The sequence below is a fragment of the Castor canadensis genome, chromosome 5 (genome assembly GCF_047511655.1).
Source record: "Castor canadensis chromosome 5, mCasCan1.hap1v2, whole genome shotgun sequence".
NCBI classification, from domain to species: domain Eukaryota; kingdom Metazoa; phylum Chordata; class Mammalia; order Rodentia; family Castoridae; genus Castor; species Castor canadensis.
In genome coordinates, this window is record NC_133390.1 from 98,611,974 (window position 1) to 98,633,562 (window position 21,589).

At 42.4% G+C, this 21,589-nt stretch overlaps 1 protein-coding gene across 1 annotated transcript in view; it reads left to right on the forward strand.

Annotated features, from left to right (window-relative positions):
- The window catches only part of Slc7a14 (solute carrier family 7 member 14), a 130,099-nt gene that overhangs the window by 94,422 nt on the left and 14,088 nt on the right, over positions 1 to 21,589 (forward strand). The window contains exons 3-7 of the mRNA XM_020185279.2: positions 2,551 to 2,787; positions 4,904 to 5,121; positions 12,539 to 12,685; positions 15,185 to 15,393; positions 17,182 to 18,059. Of these exons, the coding sequence (XP_020040868.1) occupies positions 2,551 to 2,787; positions 4,904 to 5,121; positions 12,539 to 12,685; positions 15,185 to 15,393; positions 17,182 to 18,059 (1,689 nt within the window). The remainder of the gene's footprint in view (positions 1 to 2,550; positions 2,788 to 4,903; positions 5,122 to 12,538; positions 12,686 to 15,184; positions 15,394 to 17,181; positions 18,060 to 21,589) is intronic.

Consider the following 21,589-nt stretch of genomic DNA (forward strand, 5'->3'; position numbering starts at 1 on the left):
AGGGGAAGGAAGAGAGATTCCATCAAATCGAATCATTTCTTGTATTGTTTTTGACATCTCTGTTTTTGCTTCCTTGCACTGAGTTGACCCTTTCAAAAGGAGAGAAAAACCCACTCCCTTAATTCACAAAAAAGTGAACTATTGTTCCCTGGTGTGTGGTGAGAGAACCTCAGGGTTGATCCTTAACAAAATTGGGACCAAAGGTAAAGTTTACTTTGCGCTCCCTCCTGCATGCTCCGAGTTCCACCCTGGTGTGTTTCCTCCCAGCTGTCCTATATCTGTCCTCCAATTGGTTGTCACATCCTCTAGCCCCACACTTCAAATTCCCAGCCCAAACAGGAAACTGCCAACCCCCAGGAGCTTGGTGCATCCTCAATCTTTCTTTTAGCTTATTATCATGCTATTGTTGTGCTGGGGGTACATTGTGACATTTACAGAAGTGCTTACAATGTATCCTAGCTGATTTCACCTCCTCCCTCATTCTCCTTTCTCTCCCCTCCTCCCCATTCCTGAGTACAAAATGTTTCCACCACGTCCACCCCTGTACCCCTTTCCTTCCCCTCCCTCTCAATCTCTTTCTTACCTGATCTCTAACCACATCAATACAAGTGAGCATGAGCACTGCCTGAGGAGTGGGTTAAAAGACAAATTCCCCTGAAATTAGGGCTCCGTGGATGATTCCAATGGAAGTGGGCTCTGAATCCACTTTGGAAAACATAAGGCCTTGGCTTCGCTCTCCAGCTCATCTCCTAATATCCCATGCTCACCTCTCTCCACCCAACACTTCACACTGTCTCTCTCCACGTCTTGGCCTCATGTTCCACCTTCTTTGTCCAATGAATTCCTCCATAAACCTCCAAACCAGCTTCATACAAGTCTCTCATCTCCGCTCTTGCTGTTTCCGTGCATCCTACAGTTGGGCTTATCCACCCACCACCATGCTGATATTCTGCATAGCTCCCTGTGAAGGTGGGGCACGTGTCTTTTCTCTTTCTTCATCCCAGCACTTAGTACTCTTCCGAGCACTCTAAAAGTGTTTGTCCAACTATCTTCTGCGTGTGCTAACTTTCTTTATTAATAGCTATTTATTTATATTTGCATTTTTATCTACGCCCCTTGAAAGAGGACAGCATTCCACAGATTGCTTAAAGCATCACTGTCAAATGAAGAGCATCTTCTACCACATGTAAAAACTGAAAGAGACAATGTTATTGCACAGTATAACCCTGGAGCCATCAGTGGGGTCACACTGAATCATACCCATGCTCCTGCAGGATATCTATCATGTAAAGAACACAACCAATGGGTGTTCTTTTCTAAAGAAAGATTGTTTTTCAATAGTTCAGTACAATTAGTTCTCATTGCCTTTCCAGGCATTCCAGTTTAAAAGTTTTTCCAGTGAGGATGGAAATGTTAGATTTGGCTTAGAATTGATTCATTTGCAGTCATGCACCCCAAAATGGGGCTTTGGTCAATGACAGAATATCTATGTTACTGTAGTTCCATCGGATTATCATGGACCTGAGAAATTCCTACCAACTCGTGATGTCAGAGCTGTCATGAGATTGGAATGTCTATTACTGGCATGTTTGTGACCTATCACTCATGTTTTTGTAGTGATGCCGGTGCAAAAAAACCAACTGTGTTGCCAGGAGTATAAACGTGTAGCACAGCCAGACCTGGTGGTGCATGCCTGCAATCCCAACACTTGGAATGTTAACACAGAAGGATTGTGAGTTTGAGATCAGCCTAGGCTACATAATGAGTTCCAGGAAAGCCTGGGCTATATTGGGATTCTGTATCTCTAAAAAGAAAAAAAAAATAGTGGGTTCAGTGGCTCACATCTATAATCCCAGCTACTTGAGAGGCAAAGATTGGGAGAATTGCAGTTTGATTGCAGCCCAGGCAAAATTAGCAAGACCCCATTTCAACAAAGCAAGATGAGTACAGTGTTACACACTTGTAACCACAGCTATAAAGGAGGATTGTGGTCTGAGGCTGGCCCTGGGCAAAAAGCACAGACCCCATCTGAAAAATAATTAGAGCAAAAATGGGCTTGGGGTATAGCTCAGGTAGTAGAACACTTGCCTAGCAAGTGTGAGGCCCTGAGTTCAAACCCTAGTACCGCCAAAAAAAAAAAAAAAGTATAGCATATACAATTACAGTTACATACAAAACACAATGCTTAATAATAATAATAGTAAATGACTATTACTGGCTATCTGTGCATTTATCAATATTGTAGAGTGTACTCCTACTCATGAAAAAGAAAAACAGTTGACTGTAACTGAGCACCATGCTGCATTCTGCCGGCAGAATATATATATATAGCCTAGGTGAGTAGTAGGCTATACCATCTAGGTTTGTGAGTTTACTCTATGATTTTCATACAATAATGAAATCTCCTACCTATGCATTTCTCAGCATTTAACTCCATCATTAAGTGACCAAGACCACAGAGATTCCTAATGTCGTCTACCCAAGATCGTCAGCCACCGAGAGGTGAGCTCATCTCCGGGGATCTACTGACTTGTGTGTTTGTCCTGGCAGGTGTGTGCTACGCTGAGTTTGGAGTCCGAGTCCCCAAGACCACAGGTTCCGCTTACACCTACAGCTATGTGACTGTTGGGGAATTCGTGGCGTTTTTCATTGGCTGGAACCTGATCCTGGAATACCTGATTGGTACCGCGGCTGGCGCCAGCGCTCTGAGCAGTATGTTTGACTCTCTAGCAAATCACACCATCAGCCGCTGGATGGTGGACACCGTGGGGACGCTCAATGGCCTAGGTGAGACGGCTACCTCTCTTTCCCTGCCATGCAAAGCTACTGAGCAGATTAAGTGGGCTTCCCTTTCCGAGTGCAATTTGGGAAAATGTGTCAAGAACTTGAAATGTTTCTTTTTGTTTTGGCAAAGTGATTCTTCATCCTAAGGAAATTATTCTAATTTCCATGAACACCTTATGCAAAAAGATGTTCGTCACTCTTATTTAAAGAGGTTGAGTATCCCTTTCCCAAAATGCTTGAGATGAGATGCTGGAATTTTGGATTTTTTTCAGACTTGGAAATACTCATCTATACATCAGGTGACATTTTGGGAATGGCGCACAAGTCTAAGCGTGAAATCCATTGTGTTTCATGTACTCCTCATTCACACAACCTGGAGATAATCTTATTCCATTTTTAGATATATTTGTGCTTATAACAAAGTTTCAGGGTGTGGATTTTTCCACTTGTGCCCTTGTGGCAGTGTGACAGCACTCCTGGAACACCTCAGACTTTGGATTTTCAGATAAGGGAAGCTCATGGTGTAATAATAAAAAAATTAGGAAGGAAGAGTCTAAATATTCTTCAGTGGGGCAAATTATCAAGTAATTGTGGGTGCATATTGTGTACCAAGCAATTAAAAGGATGATGCAGGAACACAGTAATGACACGGAGCATGCTTTAGTGTAACATCACATATCGAAGTGTACCGCACAGGTACCATGTTAATAACCACATAACAATAACACCAGTGCAGGAGAGAGAACCAGAAGAAACCCCTGCAGTGGTTTCATCAGAAGTTCTTTTTCCCAATTTTTCATAAATAAACACATGTTTATTTAATTTCCAAATTAAAAAAAAGTTTAAGGAACAAAATGAATTCCAGTCTAGCAGAGGTCAAGGAGGACTAATACAACTGGGTGAATGCCAAACAATCAGAAGCTCACTACCAAATACAAGAAGACCTCAGGTTCCATCTGCCACCTGCCACCCGCTGTCCATTCTGATGTGAGGCATATCCTTTCAGATTCATAAGAAGCTAACCAAAAACCAATAGTTGAGGAAGATTTGGAGTCTTGCCTCAGAGCTTACAAGGAGGGCTAGGGATGTAACTCAGTGGTGCAGCACTTATCTAGTGTGCATGAAGCTTTGTGTTCGAACCCCAGCACCCCTCAAACAAACAAACAAAAAAACAAAAAACTACTAAGGAATTATTCTGCTGTGACCATGTCAAGTCATTTGACTTCAAGTCCCTATCTCAGAAAATGTTGGCAAAATTGCTGAGTACCCAAATACCATAACAAGGTAACAAGTATGAAGACTGTGCCTAATATACTGACTAATTTCTTAAACTCTTAGGCCAGAAATGATCCCAAAATTAGATTTTCTATCTCCTTCACTTCACATATGAGGTCCAGAAAGATGAGGCAACATACCCAAGGCCACACAGCTGGCTTTTGGCAAAAGTATAACTGAAATCATGACCCCTGATTGCTGCGGCAGTGCCTTTTCCCCTCCATAGAGGGCAGGAGTCCACAGGCCACCGCAGGGCCAGGGAGGCAAGACTTGTTCACTGGTTATTCTCTCTCTGCAACTTCATACACACAAATGCAAAGAAAACCCCTCTTACAGTGCTTTTTATACGTTTCTTAATTTGCTGATAAAAGAATGTTGGAATGTAATGGAAATTTTATAGACTATAAAATTAACAGTAATGAAAATGAAAGTTTTCAAAAAACATGTTAGCCCTATATATGTCTATGTCCCAGAATAGTCCTAGCTTCAAATGTTAGGACTTTGCATGGCCCTTTCTTCCCTCTGTGCCATGTTTCCACAGGCACCTTGTAATTGTCATATCACACATCCCAATTTTTGGTTCAAAACAAAAAGTCATCTTACCTGTCTACCAAACCTACCCATTTGCAAATATTCACTTACATCTACTTTTGGACAACAGCATGGGCACACACACAAACACACACACACACACACACACACACACACCCTTCTCATTCTGACAAAATGACCACTGCTCTAAATGTCACAACTAAACACAGATGCACTGGGATGGAATCAGGGCTTTCCAGGGTCCCTTCTTCCTTCTGGACAATATTAAATCATGTCTGTCTGTCCCTTCTAGGGAAAGGAGAAGAATCATACCCGGACCTCCTTGCTCTGGTGATTGCAGTTATTGTGACAATCATTGTCGCTCTGGGGGTGAAGAATTCTGTAGGCTTCAACAACGTCCTCAACGTGCTAAACCTGGCCGTGTGGGTGTTCATCATGATTGCAGGCCTCTTCTTCGTCAATGGGAAATACTGGGCAGAAGGCCAGTTCTTGCCCCACGGCTGGTCAGGGGTGAGTTCATTCCTAAAAGCTGGTATACCTGGCACATGCTCAGCCTTCCACTCTGGTACCAATCCAAGTCTTATTTTCAAAAAAATGCTACTCTTTCCCATAATCATCATGACACCTTCTTCATCCTTTTAATCTGAATTTCATTGCAGTGTTCTGAAGAAGTGGTTCTTTTTTTAAAAAATTTACTTGTTTTGCAAGGATTTATTGAGGTCCTATTTTATATAAATAACAATGAAACAGATTGTGGCCACTTGTGATATCCCCAATGCTGTGCTGCATATTTTGCATGCAATGACTCACTCATTACCCCTATAACCTTGGGAGAAAAGTATTTCCATTCTGGTCTGAAAGAGGAAAACACTCACACTCAACATGGTCAAATGCCTTGCTATTAAGCACATAGAGCAAGTGGCAGACTCCAGGCCCAAAGCCATGACTCCAAAGCCTGTATAGGAACAGCTCAGCTCTATAGAATCTCTCCCCAGTCTACTAAAAGAGACAGGCATGTGCAGAAATAAACAATGCAGTAAAAGAAGCCATGGAGAGTACATGGGAAAGGAAGGGATGAGGTTTTTCCTGGGTCCAGAATAATTTTTTAATCCATTTCCTGCATTTGACCCAAGGAGAAGAGTTCTGCTAGGACCTCAGGGCAGTTGGTTGAGCAGGCTCAGGGTAGTGCTGGTTAGAAACCCTATTCCAGAGGCATGGTTCATAGAAGAGAAGTCTGCCTAGTATGGTCTGGGGATAGACAAGAGGGTGAGCATTTTCAGATCTCATCTTCATGACCTGGCAGTATGAAAAATAGAAAGTCAGAGTAGCAAACTCTTTATATGGATAGGTGATCCTAAGTTACAAGTTGCACCTGGTTTCTTTCTCTAGGATGACTAAAAATGCAGATTCATTGGTAAAATTCACCAGTCTTTTTTTTTTTTCGTATAGTACAACGTAAGTCAGAGAATTTCCAGTTGACAGGGATCTTAGAGGTCCCCTAGTCCTATCCTGTCATTTAACAGATGAGTGAATAACTAGAGGCCAGGTTGAATGCAAGTACACAATTCCACTGGGTTTGCTTTTGTAGCTTTTGCTTTGACTGGTTTTTCTCCAAGATGTCCAGGGATCAGAAATCGCTCTTAGAGAACATTCAGAATAACTTCTGATTATTCTAAAACATGCCATGCTGCTCAATGCAGAGAAATAAGCAAGGAAGCAAGTGAAACCAAAATTTCCAGTCTTCTGCTTATCTATAAGAATTCCACAGAATCACAAAGTACATCTTTTCTTTCTGAAATTAATAAATACTGAAACTGGTTAAAACCAGAAGAGACAAAGAAACACTGTTGACCCCTTTCTGGATTCCTCAAGTCTGTATTTTCTTGTGATATAAATTGTTCCTTTCCTATCACGTAAAAGAAACAACAAATTATAAGAGTGAAAAAGAAAGAATACTTTCCTGGAACTAGGTTGCATTTTTATTGTTAGAGCATGGAAATATTCTCCTCATTTTCTTAACAATTTAAGAAACATTGGGTCATGGACTTACTGTAAGATTTGGGCCATCAGTTAACTTCTGTGTTCCCAGGTTTTTATCTATCAAGTGGGGAAACAAATTGTACCAAATGCCTGAAAAAAGAAAGATCAAAATGTTGGCTGCTTTTAGGCATATATTGTTATAGTTAGCAATTGTTACAGTGGCAGGAGGAAGGAGCTAGTGCTCCCCTGTGAGGTGCCTGGCACACATGACATGATGACCTCTTCCTTCTAAGCTTTGTTAAAAATAATAAGGTAATAGTCTGACACATTGTATTTCTTTTAAACTTTCATGAATGGGTAAGATATTGGAACTGGGAGGAACACTCAGAGATACTCTAGCTCTTTTCTTATCTTCAGATGGGTGCAGAGTTAAACTGACCCAGGACAAGTGTGCATGGTTAATGAAGATATCCTGTCAAAGCAATTTGAAATTTTTTCTTAATTATTCTGCTTATATTTAATTTTTGAAAATCCTCCTACTGGCTCACTTAAATGGCATATACTGTAGCTTCAGTCCCACATAAATATGAGGACAAATTAATATCCTCTGTATAAATGCTTTCTCCATTCTAAAGAAGTTAAACAAATCTTTAAGCCTTTTATTTCCACCTTGTATTTGTTTCTGGAGTCTTTATTCTCTTTGTGGATCTCTTCCCTTTTTAGGGGTTCCCCATCCTTCCCCAATCAGGGGACCATCCTCACCAAGGAAAGACTAATAAAGCTAGCCTTCCTCCCCACTTCCCTCCTCCCCCACCCCCCAGTCCCCTGTCATTTATGCATCCTGGGTTCTCACTAGCTTTTGTAACAAAAAAAGAAGATCTGAATTTAAGCATAAAAAGAGAAGGATGCCTTTCCTAAAATTTAACATTTTCTTTGTGGCAAACTCTTTCATGTACACTTTTCATTTAATCCTCACAAGAGCCCTGAAAAATATGTTCAGTGATCTCCACTTTTCCACCAAAATAACTGAAGCTTAAAAATTCTAAGATCACAGATCTAGACTAAGTAATAGAACTGAAACTCAATCCCAGCCCTGGATAAGCCAAAGCCCCGTATTTACTCCATTACCTTCTGCTCTTGGAGTTGGGCCCATGGGGCAAGCCACCTCTCTCTCTCTCTCTCTCTCTCTCTCACTCTCTCTCTCTCTCTCTCTCTCTCTCACACACACACACACACACACACACACACACACACACACACACACACCTTTGGCTACTGACTTTACTCCAACCCACATATACTATCTTGAGTAGACTTGTCCACCAGCAGGAAAGCTTGGTTTGGAGTTTAGATTTTTAGTGCAAACCCATTACTCCTGAAGAACACTCAATGTATGTCCTGGTGGCTGTGACTAAAAGTGGCATCTGAGCACAAAGGACAGCCCAGTGTGAGGAGTTGCTGATATTCCTCCTCTCTGCTCTCTGCCTGGCCTTAGATTTCTGCATAGTACATTTCCTCCTTAGTGAGTGACTCTGGCCCTGTTCTTTCTCGACTTTGGTTTCAGGTCACTTTCCCAGTCCAGCAAAACCACTGTAAATTGACATTCTATTTTTTAAGGCCTGACACCTTTTCATGATCATCTCATGCACCAAAGTAATAAACACATTTCCCACTCTTACCTAATGAATGTCCACAAAAATGTTGACAGCTGTGTGAACTTACTCCTTAAGGAAACCCTGACCCCTACTGTTGACTAGAGGACTATTACAGAGTTCCCATCCTCTGATTTTCCATAGCTTTAGGTAGGATAGAATGGGGATAACATCAAGTAGGGGATCATGTAAGGCTACCATTACAGGACTTCAAATTAATATAATATAATATAATAGGAATATAAATACATTCCCAAGTACTTTGAAAGGGTTAATGAACAACCAATCCTCTTGCACTCTTCACAAGGCACTCTTTCTCCTGCTCCAATCACTTTCTTCCAAAGAAAATAGCTTAAGGAAGGTTTACTCACTTACAGGTTCTGGGTCAAATGCTTCTTTGGTCTTGAGGAGCATAAGAACAACAAACATTTCCCCCGATATCAAGTGACTGCCCCTCAGCTGAACTCCTGCTTCCATCTGCAATTCCTCAGCCCCTGAACAGTGTTACCCTTCATGTTATTTGTTCCTGATGCTATCTTATGGTTTTTCTTAAACCAACTAAGATACTCTACCAGCACAAATAGCTCCCAGGAAAAGGGGCCATAGCAAGAATTTGTGGGGAATTCTGACAGCCTCCAAGCTGTTTTTCATGTTCTCCACATTGAAGCCATTTGCTGGAACCTATTAGCACATTCTCCTTTCACTGTGGACAGGCTGCTAATAGAGCTGGGGAATGAGAGTGGCCAGCAATGCTACTGATGTTGGAATTTTGTCTTATTACCTTGGGAGTAAATTATATCAAGGTGCCTAATTATCTCCTAGCATCTGGCAGGCTGGCCAAGACAAAACATGGGAGGGCTGCTTCATCCTAATGCCTCTCATTACCATCAAGGCACAGGCAGTCACCTTTTAGGGAGGCCCACACTGAGTAGCAGGCCACTAATGACATTGCTTTTGAAAACTAAGTAAGCATCAGCCCTCCAGCAACTGAGGCACTTGCTGCTTCCCTGCAAAGATCTTAGTAGGATAGACCTATTCTAGGTCACCTGGCTGACCATCTACACAAGATTTACTTTGGAAAACAACTTCAGCTTTGCCATCAAATTTGAAAGTCATTACCATTTTTAATTATGTAAAACATTAAGGAAAAGAGTTAGGATAACGTATCAATGAACCCAGAAACATACATACATGTGCATTCAAGCACACACATGCACACACCTCAATCACCAATTATACTCACAGATGCTCACCCCTGGGGGCCACACACATTCCTTTCATGCATGCAAAGGTATCCTAATCTTGTAATACTGGTAGCTGGATCTGAGATCTAGAGAGAGTGACGTGAAAACAGTTTCAGTGATTATTCTGTAGAGACATGCCTATACACAGTATAGTTTCATGACTGTTTTGTATTCACCATTTGCTTATAAGGAATGAAAATTCATTTAAATAACTCACCTGCCTGGTGGTGGTGATGCTCACTTATAATCCTAGTATTTAGGAGTCAGAGGAAGAGAAAAATAGGATAAGGAGGAAGGATAGGGAAGAGGAGGAGTTTGTGCCCTTGGGTTTCATCTGCTCTAGAAAAATTGACAATAGTAATAATAATACTGGTGATAAAAACCATTATTTATTGAGAACCTGTTGTAGTCTGAGATTATGTTTGCCATATTATCTTGTAACAACTCTATGAGTTAAATGCTATTATTATCATCATAATAGTGATAAAGAAACTTGGACTCCAAGATGTTAGAATCCTGATCTAGATCACAAAACTAGTATGTGGCAAAATCAGCCTAGCTCAGACAGTAAATGAAGTTGACACTCCACAATCCCAATCCCACCTGCATGCACAGTTCTGGGATTCCCCCTGAAGCCTACGATGCTCCTGTGCTGACACTGCCAGCCCGTCTAATACTTGAAGGTGTCTTCCATGTCTTCCACTGAGTCTTCTGCTCTTCAGATTAGACCTCCCTAGGTCCTCCTTATTCCTTACACGCTGTGGCTCGCAGACCTCTCCCCTTTTCCTAAGGTAGATTTTCCCAGAATCTACCTAGTTGTACCAGGTCACATAGGTGTCTGTCTGTCTGTAATATTTTCTAGATGAGTAAAGCACATTTCCAAGTCTATGAACTCCATTGTGTATGAGGTAAGATCTGTCTTCTTTCCTTGACTGGAAGCCAAAGACACTTTGAATACCCTGATATGAAGGACTTTCCTACAGTGAAAGTAGCTCTCTTTTCCCTTAGAGAGTAACCTTTGGAGGATGGAGTTGCTTGTGGTTGAGAAGTTCTGTCTACCTGGTTTATTAGAGTAGACTGGAAGTTAATTTTTTGTGCTATAGATCCCTTTGCAGTCTGATGGCACTTATGGACTCCTTATTAGAATTATGTTTTCAGGCTGGAGCATGGCTCAAGTAGTAGAGCACTTGCCTAGCAAGCTTGAAGCCCTGAGTTCAAACTCTAAAAAAAAAACTGCCAAAAAAAATATGTTTTTAAACAAAGAACCTAATTATGTAGAAATTCAAACATATTTTAAATATAACCACAATGTATTTACTTATTGGAGCTTTAAAATACTATAAGCAATATTTTAAGATCTCTGCAACAAGTCATATGACATGAAAATATCTGATTGCTGTTGGTGACTATTAGTTTGTCAACTATATTCATAATCAAAAGAAATACAAATATTCAGTTAAGGTTAGTGAAGATAAAAGTGATGCTCTTCCAGCAAAATCCACAGACCTTCCACTATGCCATTGACCCCAGGATGAGCACCCCCACCCTCCCACCTCCTTACCCCGCCCCAGGGGATTGAACCATTGCAACTCTAGTTGGAGAGCCATAGAGGAAACCAACTTACTTACAGATGAGCAAAGGTTGCTTTCACAGGTTCCAGAAGATCTTCAATTTTGGGATGTACCTCATAGGTTCTAGTATTTAATGTTTTAGTTTTTCCCTATGGAGAAGTGGATGGGGGGAAGGTAAGAGTAAAATTTTTGGACAGGTATCTGCTTGGCACATGCTGTGAATATCATTATTTATAAACCGAATGTGGAGAAAGGGGGGGTCCAGCCTACAATGGGCCTAAACTGCTGGACCCCTACAAAACTTGCAATTTTTCCCCCACACAGTACACACAAGTCCAAAAAAGTATCTCACCTTCTCCTTCAACAACATCCCCAAGCATTCGAAGAGGCACATTTTATACTTTCAGCTAATTATGAGAATACCAAAGTGGGGACACCTCATTTAAACTTCAATATTTACACACAGCCCTCAATAGAAGATTTTCACTGACATCTTTACTAAATACCTGCCACTTTATCTCATGACAGACATCCAGCAGATGGTATCCATCCAGATAGAAGGTCACATCTATCCAGTAAATCCCCAGATTTACTCCGACATTCTGCCTCATGACCAACTAGGTCATTCAAACCTCCAAAAGGAGCAGAAAATCAAAGTCTGTCTTCTCTTCGAAAGCAATAAAATATCAAAAGATTCAGAAATCGTTAATAACATTTCAGATCTAGAAGTTACCACATAATCTACCAGGTGCACTAATGTGAATTGGAAAAACAGGGCAATTCTTTGTGCAGCAGTATCTGAGTCCCTTCTACTAAATGACAGAAGTTCCTCCTTATGTCTCCATGACAGTCAAATATACCTCCTTACATTTCCAAACAACCCCTAAGGGGAACCATACAGCCTGTGGTTGTGGTTGAGAAATGCCAAGTGAAAACAAGGTCCAGAAATGTGAATGAGTTCCCTAAGACACAGGTATAGCCAACATATTGATTTATTTATAGTCCTGCTTTTTTCCAAAACATTAAATGACACAATTTTTATTTAGCCATAAAAATTTTTATTTCTGCTGGGGTTTGATGGCTCAAACCTGTAATCCTAACTACTTGGGAGGCTGAGATCGGGAGAATCATGGCTCAAGGCTAGTCCGGGCAAACAGTTCACAAGACCCCATCTACAAAATAACAAGAACAAAATGGACTGGAGGTATGACCCAAGCAATAGGGTGCCTGCTTTGCAATCTTGAAGCCCTGTGTTTAAAACCCAGTGCTACCACAAGCAAAAATCTTAACACATGATGAAATTGCCTGGGGTCATACAGCAAGAAAATAGAGGAGATCAACACTTACGCGGTTAGTACCAACTTCACCGTGCTACCCTCTCTGCCACTCTGTAACAACTGCAGGCAATTGTGGGTGCCATATTCTAGTCCATTGTGCTGCCCTGACCTTCCGAGCCTGACAAATGCCATCATTCATACAGGTGCTGCAAGGAGCAGCCACATGTTTCTATGCTTTCATTGGCTTTGACATCATCGCCACCACTGGAGAGGAAGCCAAGAACCCCAATACGTCCATCCCTTATGCCATCACTGCCTCCCTGGTCATCTGCCTGACAGCATATGTGTCTGTAAGTACCAAATGCTGTTGAGACCCTTCTCATTGCCTTCTTAGATCTGACCTAGGACTGTGTCCCCTTCTGTCAGGAAGTAGGCATTTCCTTGTCCCTCTTGGTGTTTGCATGGCCTTATCCTGTGCCCCCTAAGCCCCACCCACTGATGACAAGAGAAAACTTAAGACCCCAAACTGGGGAGGAGGGGAACCCTAGTTCCCTACTTCCCTCACTTGGAAACCCTTGGCTTGGCTTCCAAGTCTACATCCCTACCCCTCCATATACCCAGCTCCCAGTGTCCATGCTGCCCCAGGGGATGGTGTGCAGGGAGTGGGCTGCCGTCCAACGAGCTCAGGTCATAGGCTGGCAGTAACGGGTGGTGTGCGAGCAGAGGCATTGTGGCCTCTGTGCACAGCCCTCAATGCTCTTCTGTCTTCTGGGAGCTTCCCGGCAGCAAAGAGGCGAGGCTCCCGCAGAGTGGGGAGAGAGAATACATTGTCCTCTGGAGAACCTCTTCCCTTTAAATCTAAGGAGAAATGCAATTTCTTTCAGCTATTGCTCAGTTTTTTCATACCAGCTCAAACTCACAGTTGGGGTTTCCCTGCCAAAGGCAGCTCTCGGAATGGAGCCTTCGGCGTATCTCCTTAGGATGCCCTGAGACGCTCCTCCATACACTTGTGATGTTTCATCTCTCAGCTCCCATGGCAGAATTTCTATCACAGAAATATCTCAGCCACATCCGACATCCCCTTAGCTTACTAGAAATAGAACTAGCACACACACTCCCAGAACCTGAGAGTCTTACCTAGTTGGGTCATCACAATTAAGAAAAAGCCAGCAGCTGGGGGTGCTCTTAAAGTAGAGTTTGCTGGGCAACAGCCCCAGAGATTCTGATGTAGTAGATGCTGAGTGAAACCTGAGAAATACATAGTTCTAACAAGCTAAAAGTGATTGCGTGGGTCACTACGAATAGGAAAAAGTCACCAGCTCAAGCTGTGGCCTGTCATGTATGCTCTTCCCCAAAACTCATCTTTAGCAATTTCATAAGGAAGCCAGATTGACTGATAGTTTACAACAAGATGCAAAACAGAATTGTCTGGAAGCCACATGAAAACTCAAGAGTGGCCTCAGGTGTGGCTGATAGAAATTCAGTTGCCCACCATTTTATTAGTAGGTCAATTGTCACCTCCCTGATGCACACGCATGAAAGTGTCTATTCTGCCCATACTCTGATTATCCCTGGTGGCCTGGGAGAAGGAGCAACAAGGACCCGCTACCTGCATTTCCCCTTCCACACCTCCCTCATCCCTTTCCTCCTCCAGAGGTGGGAACCTTTGCACATGCATGTAATGTCATACTTGACCATCATAGTTCTCAGAGTAGCGGGTAAGTACAGAATACTTCTGCACATCTGCCAACATGACTGCCTCACCCATTCTGATCTGCACGGCCAGGAGACTCAACACTCCTATAAGAATCAATCCCACATCTGATTCACTCCACCCTCGAAGGGGATGTGGCAAGTAGTAGTATCCGTAACCATGCCTTAGGAAACGTTTGGTCTTGTACTATTCGGCAAGCAACCACTCTGCCATCATGAAAAGAGCCACATTGCTGCTGTGACGAAACATCCTGCTATCTTCCCTAGTGCCCTGTGCCTTCCTAAGAGGATGCTGTCTTCTGAGGGATATGCAAAGAAGTGGTCAACATATACCCACTGCCTTTCAATTCTTACTGTCAGAATTGGTCTTCACGGGCCTGAGGGATCCCCAGAACTGACCATATGATTGGTACGGGTCACTCCATTGTCTGGAACCAATTGTGAAGAGGCAAATGTTATGGCAGGGCTATGACATGTGAAAGGAGAGACCCCAGTCAAGTGTTTCCTAATTAAGCAAAGCCACAGTGGTCTTACAGCCCCTGAGAAGGACTGGATGCCATAATTTCTTTGTTGGCCGGCATGACTCTTAGTACAAAGCCACAGAGAAGTAGATGTGTGAGTCCTCATTGGGGTCCCATCAGTCAATTGGCTGTGAACTCCTAAGCACTTACCTTTGGAGTTTTTTATCTCTGGTGTTTTAAGCGAGAGGAGGTACAAATCAGACCCCGAAAGACTGTGAAGGAATAAAAGAAATGAGAGTCTTGTCCCTTGAGAAGGGTACTCAGGGGAGACCCTGACTACAACTCCTTCCATCTAGTAACATCTGCCCCACACTACACTGTCCATGTAGCTCTGAAATACCTGCAGACTTACTCCTCAGCTATGAAAGAGCTATAGAGATACTTTAAAGATTATTTGGTCCAGTCCACCAAAGTCATATTGGGGAGAAAACATGGTGGCCAAGAATCCCAAAGGACAAATGATTGTTCTAAAATAAATCCACATGCCAGTTAGTCACATATCCAAACTTCATGTAAGCCTCTGCCTCCAGATTCAGTGCTCTCCTCTCTTATGAGGCATCCATCCATGCTGTCAGACTGCTCTAATTCCAGCCATATCTTCTCTTGTTTTAACAGGTGAGCATGGTCTTAACGCTGATGGTGCCGTATTATGCCATTGACACAGAATCCCCACTCATGGAAATGTTTGTGGCTCATGGCTTCTATGCTGCAAAATTTGTAGTGGCCATTGGGTCAGTGGCAGGACTGACGGTCAGCTTACTGGGCTCCCTCTTCCCAATGCCAAGGGTCATTTATGCCATGGCTGGTGATGGGCTCCTCTTCAGGTAAGGGCTGTGCTCCATGAAATTTATTCTGCTCTGCTGTGCCTGTCAAGAGAGATTGTCACCCACTCACAGCCTGACAGTAATTTTGATGAATGCCTTTCACGTAGACTTGGGTTCTTGTCATATATTCTGGGGAAAAGCTTGAGTGATAAGAGTTTAGACCCTGAAACTGCCCTACATTTTAACTCTGGGTCTCTCAATCCCACACCAACTTACATGCTCCCCCAATTGCCCTTCTCCCTTCTTTAACATTTGTTTCCCTTGTGATGACGGTGGGTGTCAAATTGCTTCATGGGGGATGGAGGAGCCTCCACAGGGAAGAATTTGTCCCAGGGACATTGTAGGCCTGCCTTCGTATTGAGGCCTGGTATCTGTCCTCTCTCCAATGCTCCTCTGAAGTTTAAAAAAAAATCAATGATCTGAGAGAATATAAGACCTCCAAAGAGAACCTAGTAATTGTTGGAACTAGAGTTACCATTTACTGAATGTCTGTGTATCCTGGATGCTTTATATATAGTATCCCACTTAGTTCTCATGGTAACTGTTTTGCAGATGAGTAGACCAGAAATTAGAGAGGCGAAAAAAAATTTTCCCTAAATCCTCCAGCTGCTGAGTGGAGGGTTGAGCTTTGAAACTATGTAACTCCAAAACCCAGACTTTAACCAAACCAAATACTGGCAGTTCTAGACCCCTAGATTGGCCATAAAGTAGCCTATCTATAGGTAGTATAAAGGGATGTGGGCTCCCTCTTGTTCCCAGTATCTGCCTTGGGAGGCAAAGGAGCTCTTAAGGGTGCACAGGGAAATAGATCAGTTAGTTTATCTCTGTCACCTTCTGTTCCATTTCCTCTGCACCCCTTGAAGTCTTCACCAGATCAGAACTGCTGTGTTTGAGTTGCTGGACAGATCAGGAGAAGCTATGGTGATAAAGTTGTGACAATTTCACACCTCCAAAATGTTTTTCTATTTTCAAAGAAAACTAGAAGGAAAGATGCTGGGGCTCCAAGCACATTTACAGTTCTGTGTGAATCATAAAAATAAGAGAGGAGTACAAGAGGATGAGGGAGGCAGAAGGAAGGACAGTAGGGGAAGAGCAGCCTCCTTAAGACCTACAAGAACTGCTAAAGAAGTGCTTGCATTTGATCACCATTGTTGATCTTCTTGTCTTCAGTTGGTAACTAGCTAGTCTTGAACTTGTATTTGAGCTTCTTAATTATTGGACTATTTTGCCAACCAACTTCCTATACTTCTGTAGCAGGGTAGTGTGTCTCTAATTTTTGAATCCTTGGGAGGTCTCTTAAAATATAGTCCCTGGGCACTGTTCCCAGGGATTCCAATGCAGTAGATCTCGGGTGAAACCTAAGAAAATGTATTTCTAACAAGTTAATTGATGTCAATGCTGCAAACCAACAGGTGTAGGGGCCCCTAAGCAGGTGTGTGACTTCCTCCAATCCTCCCTTTTTCACAGGAAAGTCTGAGTTTCCGTGTAGATCTCTGACATACCTCCTAGATTCAATCAATCTTTCTCATCACAAAATGAGAAGGAATATTAGAAAAGAAGCCTGCTTCAAAATCAAGGTGTTAAAGTCAATCATATTCCAAGTGCCAAACCCTGGGCTAGAAATAGCAGCCAGAGTCAGAGCAGTGCACAGAAATAAATTGAAAGGGCAGAACCAGGAAGAGCTAGCCACACCAATCTGTTGACATTCTGGACCGCTATGTTGACTATGTTAGAATAAGTCACCATCTGCAACTGGCCATTAACCCTCTGCCTGCACCTTCCCTCCAGGTTCCTGGCTCATGTAAGCTCCTACACAGAGACACCAGTGGTGGCCTGCATTGTGTCAGGGTTCCTGGCAGCTCTCCTCTCCCTGTTGGTCAGCCTGAGGGACCTAATAGAGATGATGTCCATCGGCACCCTCCTTGCCTACACCTTAGTCTCTGTCTGTGTCTTGCTTCTTCGATACCAACCTGAGAGTGATATTGATGGTTTTGTCAAGTTCTTGTCTGAGGAGCACACCAAGAAGAAGGAGGGCATTCTGGCTGACTGTGAGAAGGAAGCTTGTTCACCTGTGAGTGAAGGGGAAGAGTTTTCTGGCCCAGCCACCAACACATGTGGGGCCAAGAATCTTCCATCATTGGGAGACAATGAGATGCTCATTGGGAAATCAGACAAGTCAACCTACAATGTCAACCACCCCAACTATGGCACCGTGGACATGACCACAGGCATAGAAGCTGATGAATCTGAAAACATTTATCTCATCAAGTTGAAAAAGCTGATTGGGCCCCGTTACTACACCATGAGAATCCGGCTGGGTCTTCCAGGCAAAATGGACCGACCTACAGCAGCAACAGGGCACACGGTGACCATCTGCGTGCTCCTGCTCTTCATTCTCATGTTCATCTTCTGCTCCTTCATCATCTTTGGTTCTGACTACATTTCAGGGCAGAGCTGGTGGGCCATCCTTCTAGTTGTTCTGATGGTGCTGCTGATCAGCGCCCTGGTGTTTGTGATCCTGCAGCAGCCAGAGAACCCCAAGAAGCTGCCCTATATGGCCCCTTGCCTCCCCTTCGTGCCTGCCTTTGCCATGCTGGTGAACATCTACCTTATGCTAAAGCTCTCCACTATCACATGGATCCGGTTTGCAGTCTGGTGTTTTGTGGGTAAGCAACTTCCTTTGGTGCCTTGAGAGTTCCCTTTTAAGGTCTTGAGCAGGCTTATCCCAAATGCCCTCCTAAATGGACCAGGCACCTCCATTCTTTCTTAGAGAGATCTGGCTGGTTCCATGGACACTTGCTTTTTGCATTACAGTCAATAAAGTCAGTTGTCCCCCTTCTGCCTGTTACCTTGTTGGTCATTGGCTCTGGAAAAATGATGCCAATTAATCCATCACTTCATTGAATACTGAGTTACTAAACTCAGTACTATGATAATAGTTAGCACCAGGAAAATTTTACGTAAAGTCAATTCACATTTTTAAAAGGATCAAAAATACTCAGGTAGAGTCCTGAGTTCAAGCCCCAGTACCACAAAAAAAAGTGAAAGTGAAGGGGATGCGATTGATTGGAACTCTATCTTAGAAACTAAAAATTGCAAAACAATTTATGAAAGTTATGAAGAAATTCATTTACTTACATTTGACAAAATTAAATTAAAATGGCACTCATGCTCTAATTTTTTAAATGAACAAAGTATGAATTAAGTGTGGAATTTTTGGCATTATTTTTCTGACAAATTTTTATCATGGTATCATTTAACATACCTCACTGCATACTGACTTTTATAAAACATTCAAGTTTTCCATTTTTTCCCAAGGTCCTTTTTTCATCCTTGGAAAGTACCCATCATGCTGTCATCCTTCTGCAGTTTATAACTGACATGACCCTATTAGATTCTCAACATCTTTTAGTGTGAATTCAAGTTGTTCCCTAAACTCACTTTTGGTGACTTCAAGAAGTCCTGTACTTTTTCCAAGATTTCGAACTTTACTTTGTGATCAATTCATATTGAATTTGCATTACACGCTTATGATCTCTGACAATCACTGATGTTTATGAGGTGACTGGGGATATCTTAAGAGGAATATCTAAGCTAAGACTAATTTAAAAGTTCCTCCCAGCACTACCAAAAAAAAAAAAAGTTCCTTAGTCACTATTTTTATGTGCCTTATGCATCTTTGTAACACTAGGGTCTGTGATAACAGATACTTAACTAAGGAGGGTCCTTAGGAGTTTTGAGGGCTAGGAGAGTAGTAAAGTATCCCTGGCCTAAGGAAAGGACAAAACAAATATCCATGAATCAACCAGCCTTGGCAAGGAAGCAGATCAGAAGCCCATCCACTGCTTGAGGTTAGAGATATGGGTGTCCAATACACAACAGGCACTGCCTACACCATAATGCCTGTTGTGTGCTCAAAAAAATGCTTCATAAATGATTATAAAGTACTTTTTCAAAGGAGAAGAAACTTCAAGACAGAACAGTCAGAAACAACTTTGAGGAAGTACAGTTTGCATGGAGCCTATGAGGTACTATTCAGACACGGAGAAGTGGGGAAAACAGCAGTCGAAGGAAAGGGCAGACTCTTGCCTCTGCAGGCCACACTTGCCTTCCTACTTGCATTTTCTACTAACTTTTCACTGTTTTAAGTCTCATCTCCTGTTAAACTTTATGGGGACTTGTTGAGAGGACCCTAATAACTCATCACATTTTTCACCTGTTACACAATTTATTTACAAACTTACAAACAGATTTTTTAAAATCTCTGTTTAAATGCTCTTCCACTAGAATATGTAACTGCCACTTCTGGACAAAAGAGACCAAAGTGGGCAGAAATATTTTAGTTGTGTGAATGAAGGCAAAACATGAATGTACATGGACTTATTCACCCATTCACAGACTACTGAAGCCAAAGGGGCTGTTGCATCTAATCCAATGTCACCCACAATGTGCTGCCATCCCACTGGTAACATTCCAGTGGGTTTTAAAGAGAATCTCAATGAACTTTCTAGAATATTTTATAGTTATACTTTTTCATATGCATTAGAAGAACTACTGATACACATGAACCTGATGATTTTTGCAAATACTTTTTGCTTAGGAAGAGATTATGGGTGATTTTTTTCATTTAAACAGTGAGTCATATTAAAGAAAAATGTTAGCACTAGTACAGATGCTGTATGATTTATAGTAATAATTTACACTAATATAGCTTTATCATATCAGCCATTAATTGGAGGTTTTAGTTAATTTAATTTACTTATCTTGCTTCTTTATAATCTCTATATTACAGATGAGGATCAGGAGCACTTACCTGAGGTCACATAGCTGAAATATAGCAGAGCCAAGGTTAAAACTCAGGGCGGGTGGCTCCAGAGTCTCTCATCAAAGCCACCATACTAAAAATGTGTTATATAAATAGAGTTGGGACGACATGGATATAGTTCACCACCTCCCCACTCTTGCTTATCTTGATTTTACAGAGGAGTAAACTGAAGCTCCTAGAAGTCAGATAACATGTTCACGGTCAACAGGAAGTTATACTAGAATTCAGTATAGCCTGGCTCAGATCAGGGCTCCTGTCACCCCACCAGGTGCTTCTGAGCAGACTTTCTTACTTCATCAGAATGTTTGGTGGAGATAAACACATAATGCCAGGACTAGCTCCAGGGCTTACCCCTGTGCACAGGGTCCCAAACTTGATTTAATACTCTGTTGCTGCTTCTTGAATTCTTGATTCTGAGTGAGAGGACTGTGTTACCATTTTTCACTGAGCCTCACAAATTCTATAGCTATTTCTACAGAATACCTCTGGTCTCTGCAGCATCAGAGACATTTTGCAACAATGGTGAGGTGGTAGGGGTCCTCACCTCTGGTGTCAAACAATGCCAGCTTCAAATAATAGTTCTAACACCTCCTTGTCATGTGACTTTGAGAAATTCACCTCATTTCTTTTGGGCTTCAATTTACTCATCTGTAAAAATGCAGATAATTCTGTCATCCTTGAACTGATTGCTGTTTGGGCCTCAAATGAGAAAATGTTGAGGAGAGCAGTAAGAGATACTTATTTCCTGTCTCTCTTTTTTAAAAAAAATCTAAAATGATTCATTGTCTACCAGCGTGGACAGGCAAGCTATCACATGCCAAAGTACAATGTGAACCTATACTGACAGGTTGCCCTTCTTATTATCAGGCAGCGGAAAACTCCCGAAGCCCTTTTGTAATCTTGCAGATAACACAGACTCCAAACTCCCTCCAGAAACTGCTTCTCACTAACTCAGAAGAATGCCACCCTCAGAGTGGGCTGCCCAGACTGTGGGCACTGGTATCCCAGCTGGTCACAATGCACAGCCCACAAACCATATTTGTGAAGGATTGCTAGTATTTCCAGGCACCTGCTGCAAAGTGCTTTTGAGTCATGATTTTTGAAGGGGGCCATATGGCTGTTTCACCCAGAACAAAGATTGTCAACCCTGGCTGCACATCACTAATCCCCGTGGTTGCTTCTGAAACATTCTAAGCCCTGGCCACACATAGGGATTTTCTGAATCCGTTGGCCTGGTGTGGCCAAACACTGGGGACTTCCTAAAGCTCCCTCAGGTAATTTTAATATGCATCCAGGTTTACAATGATCTAGATCAGTGGTTTTCAAGATGTGGTCCCAGACCAGCTGCATCAGTATCACTGGGGAACTAGT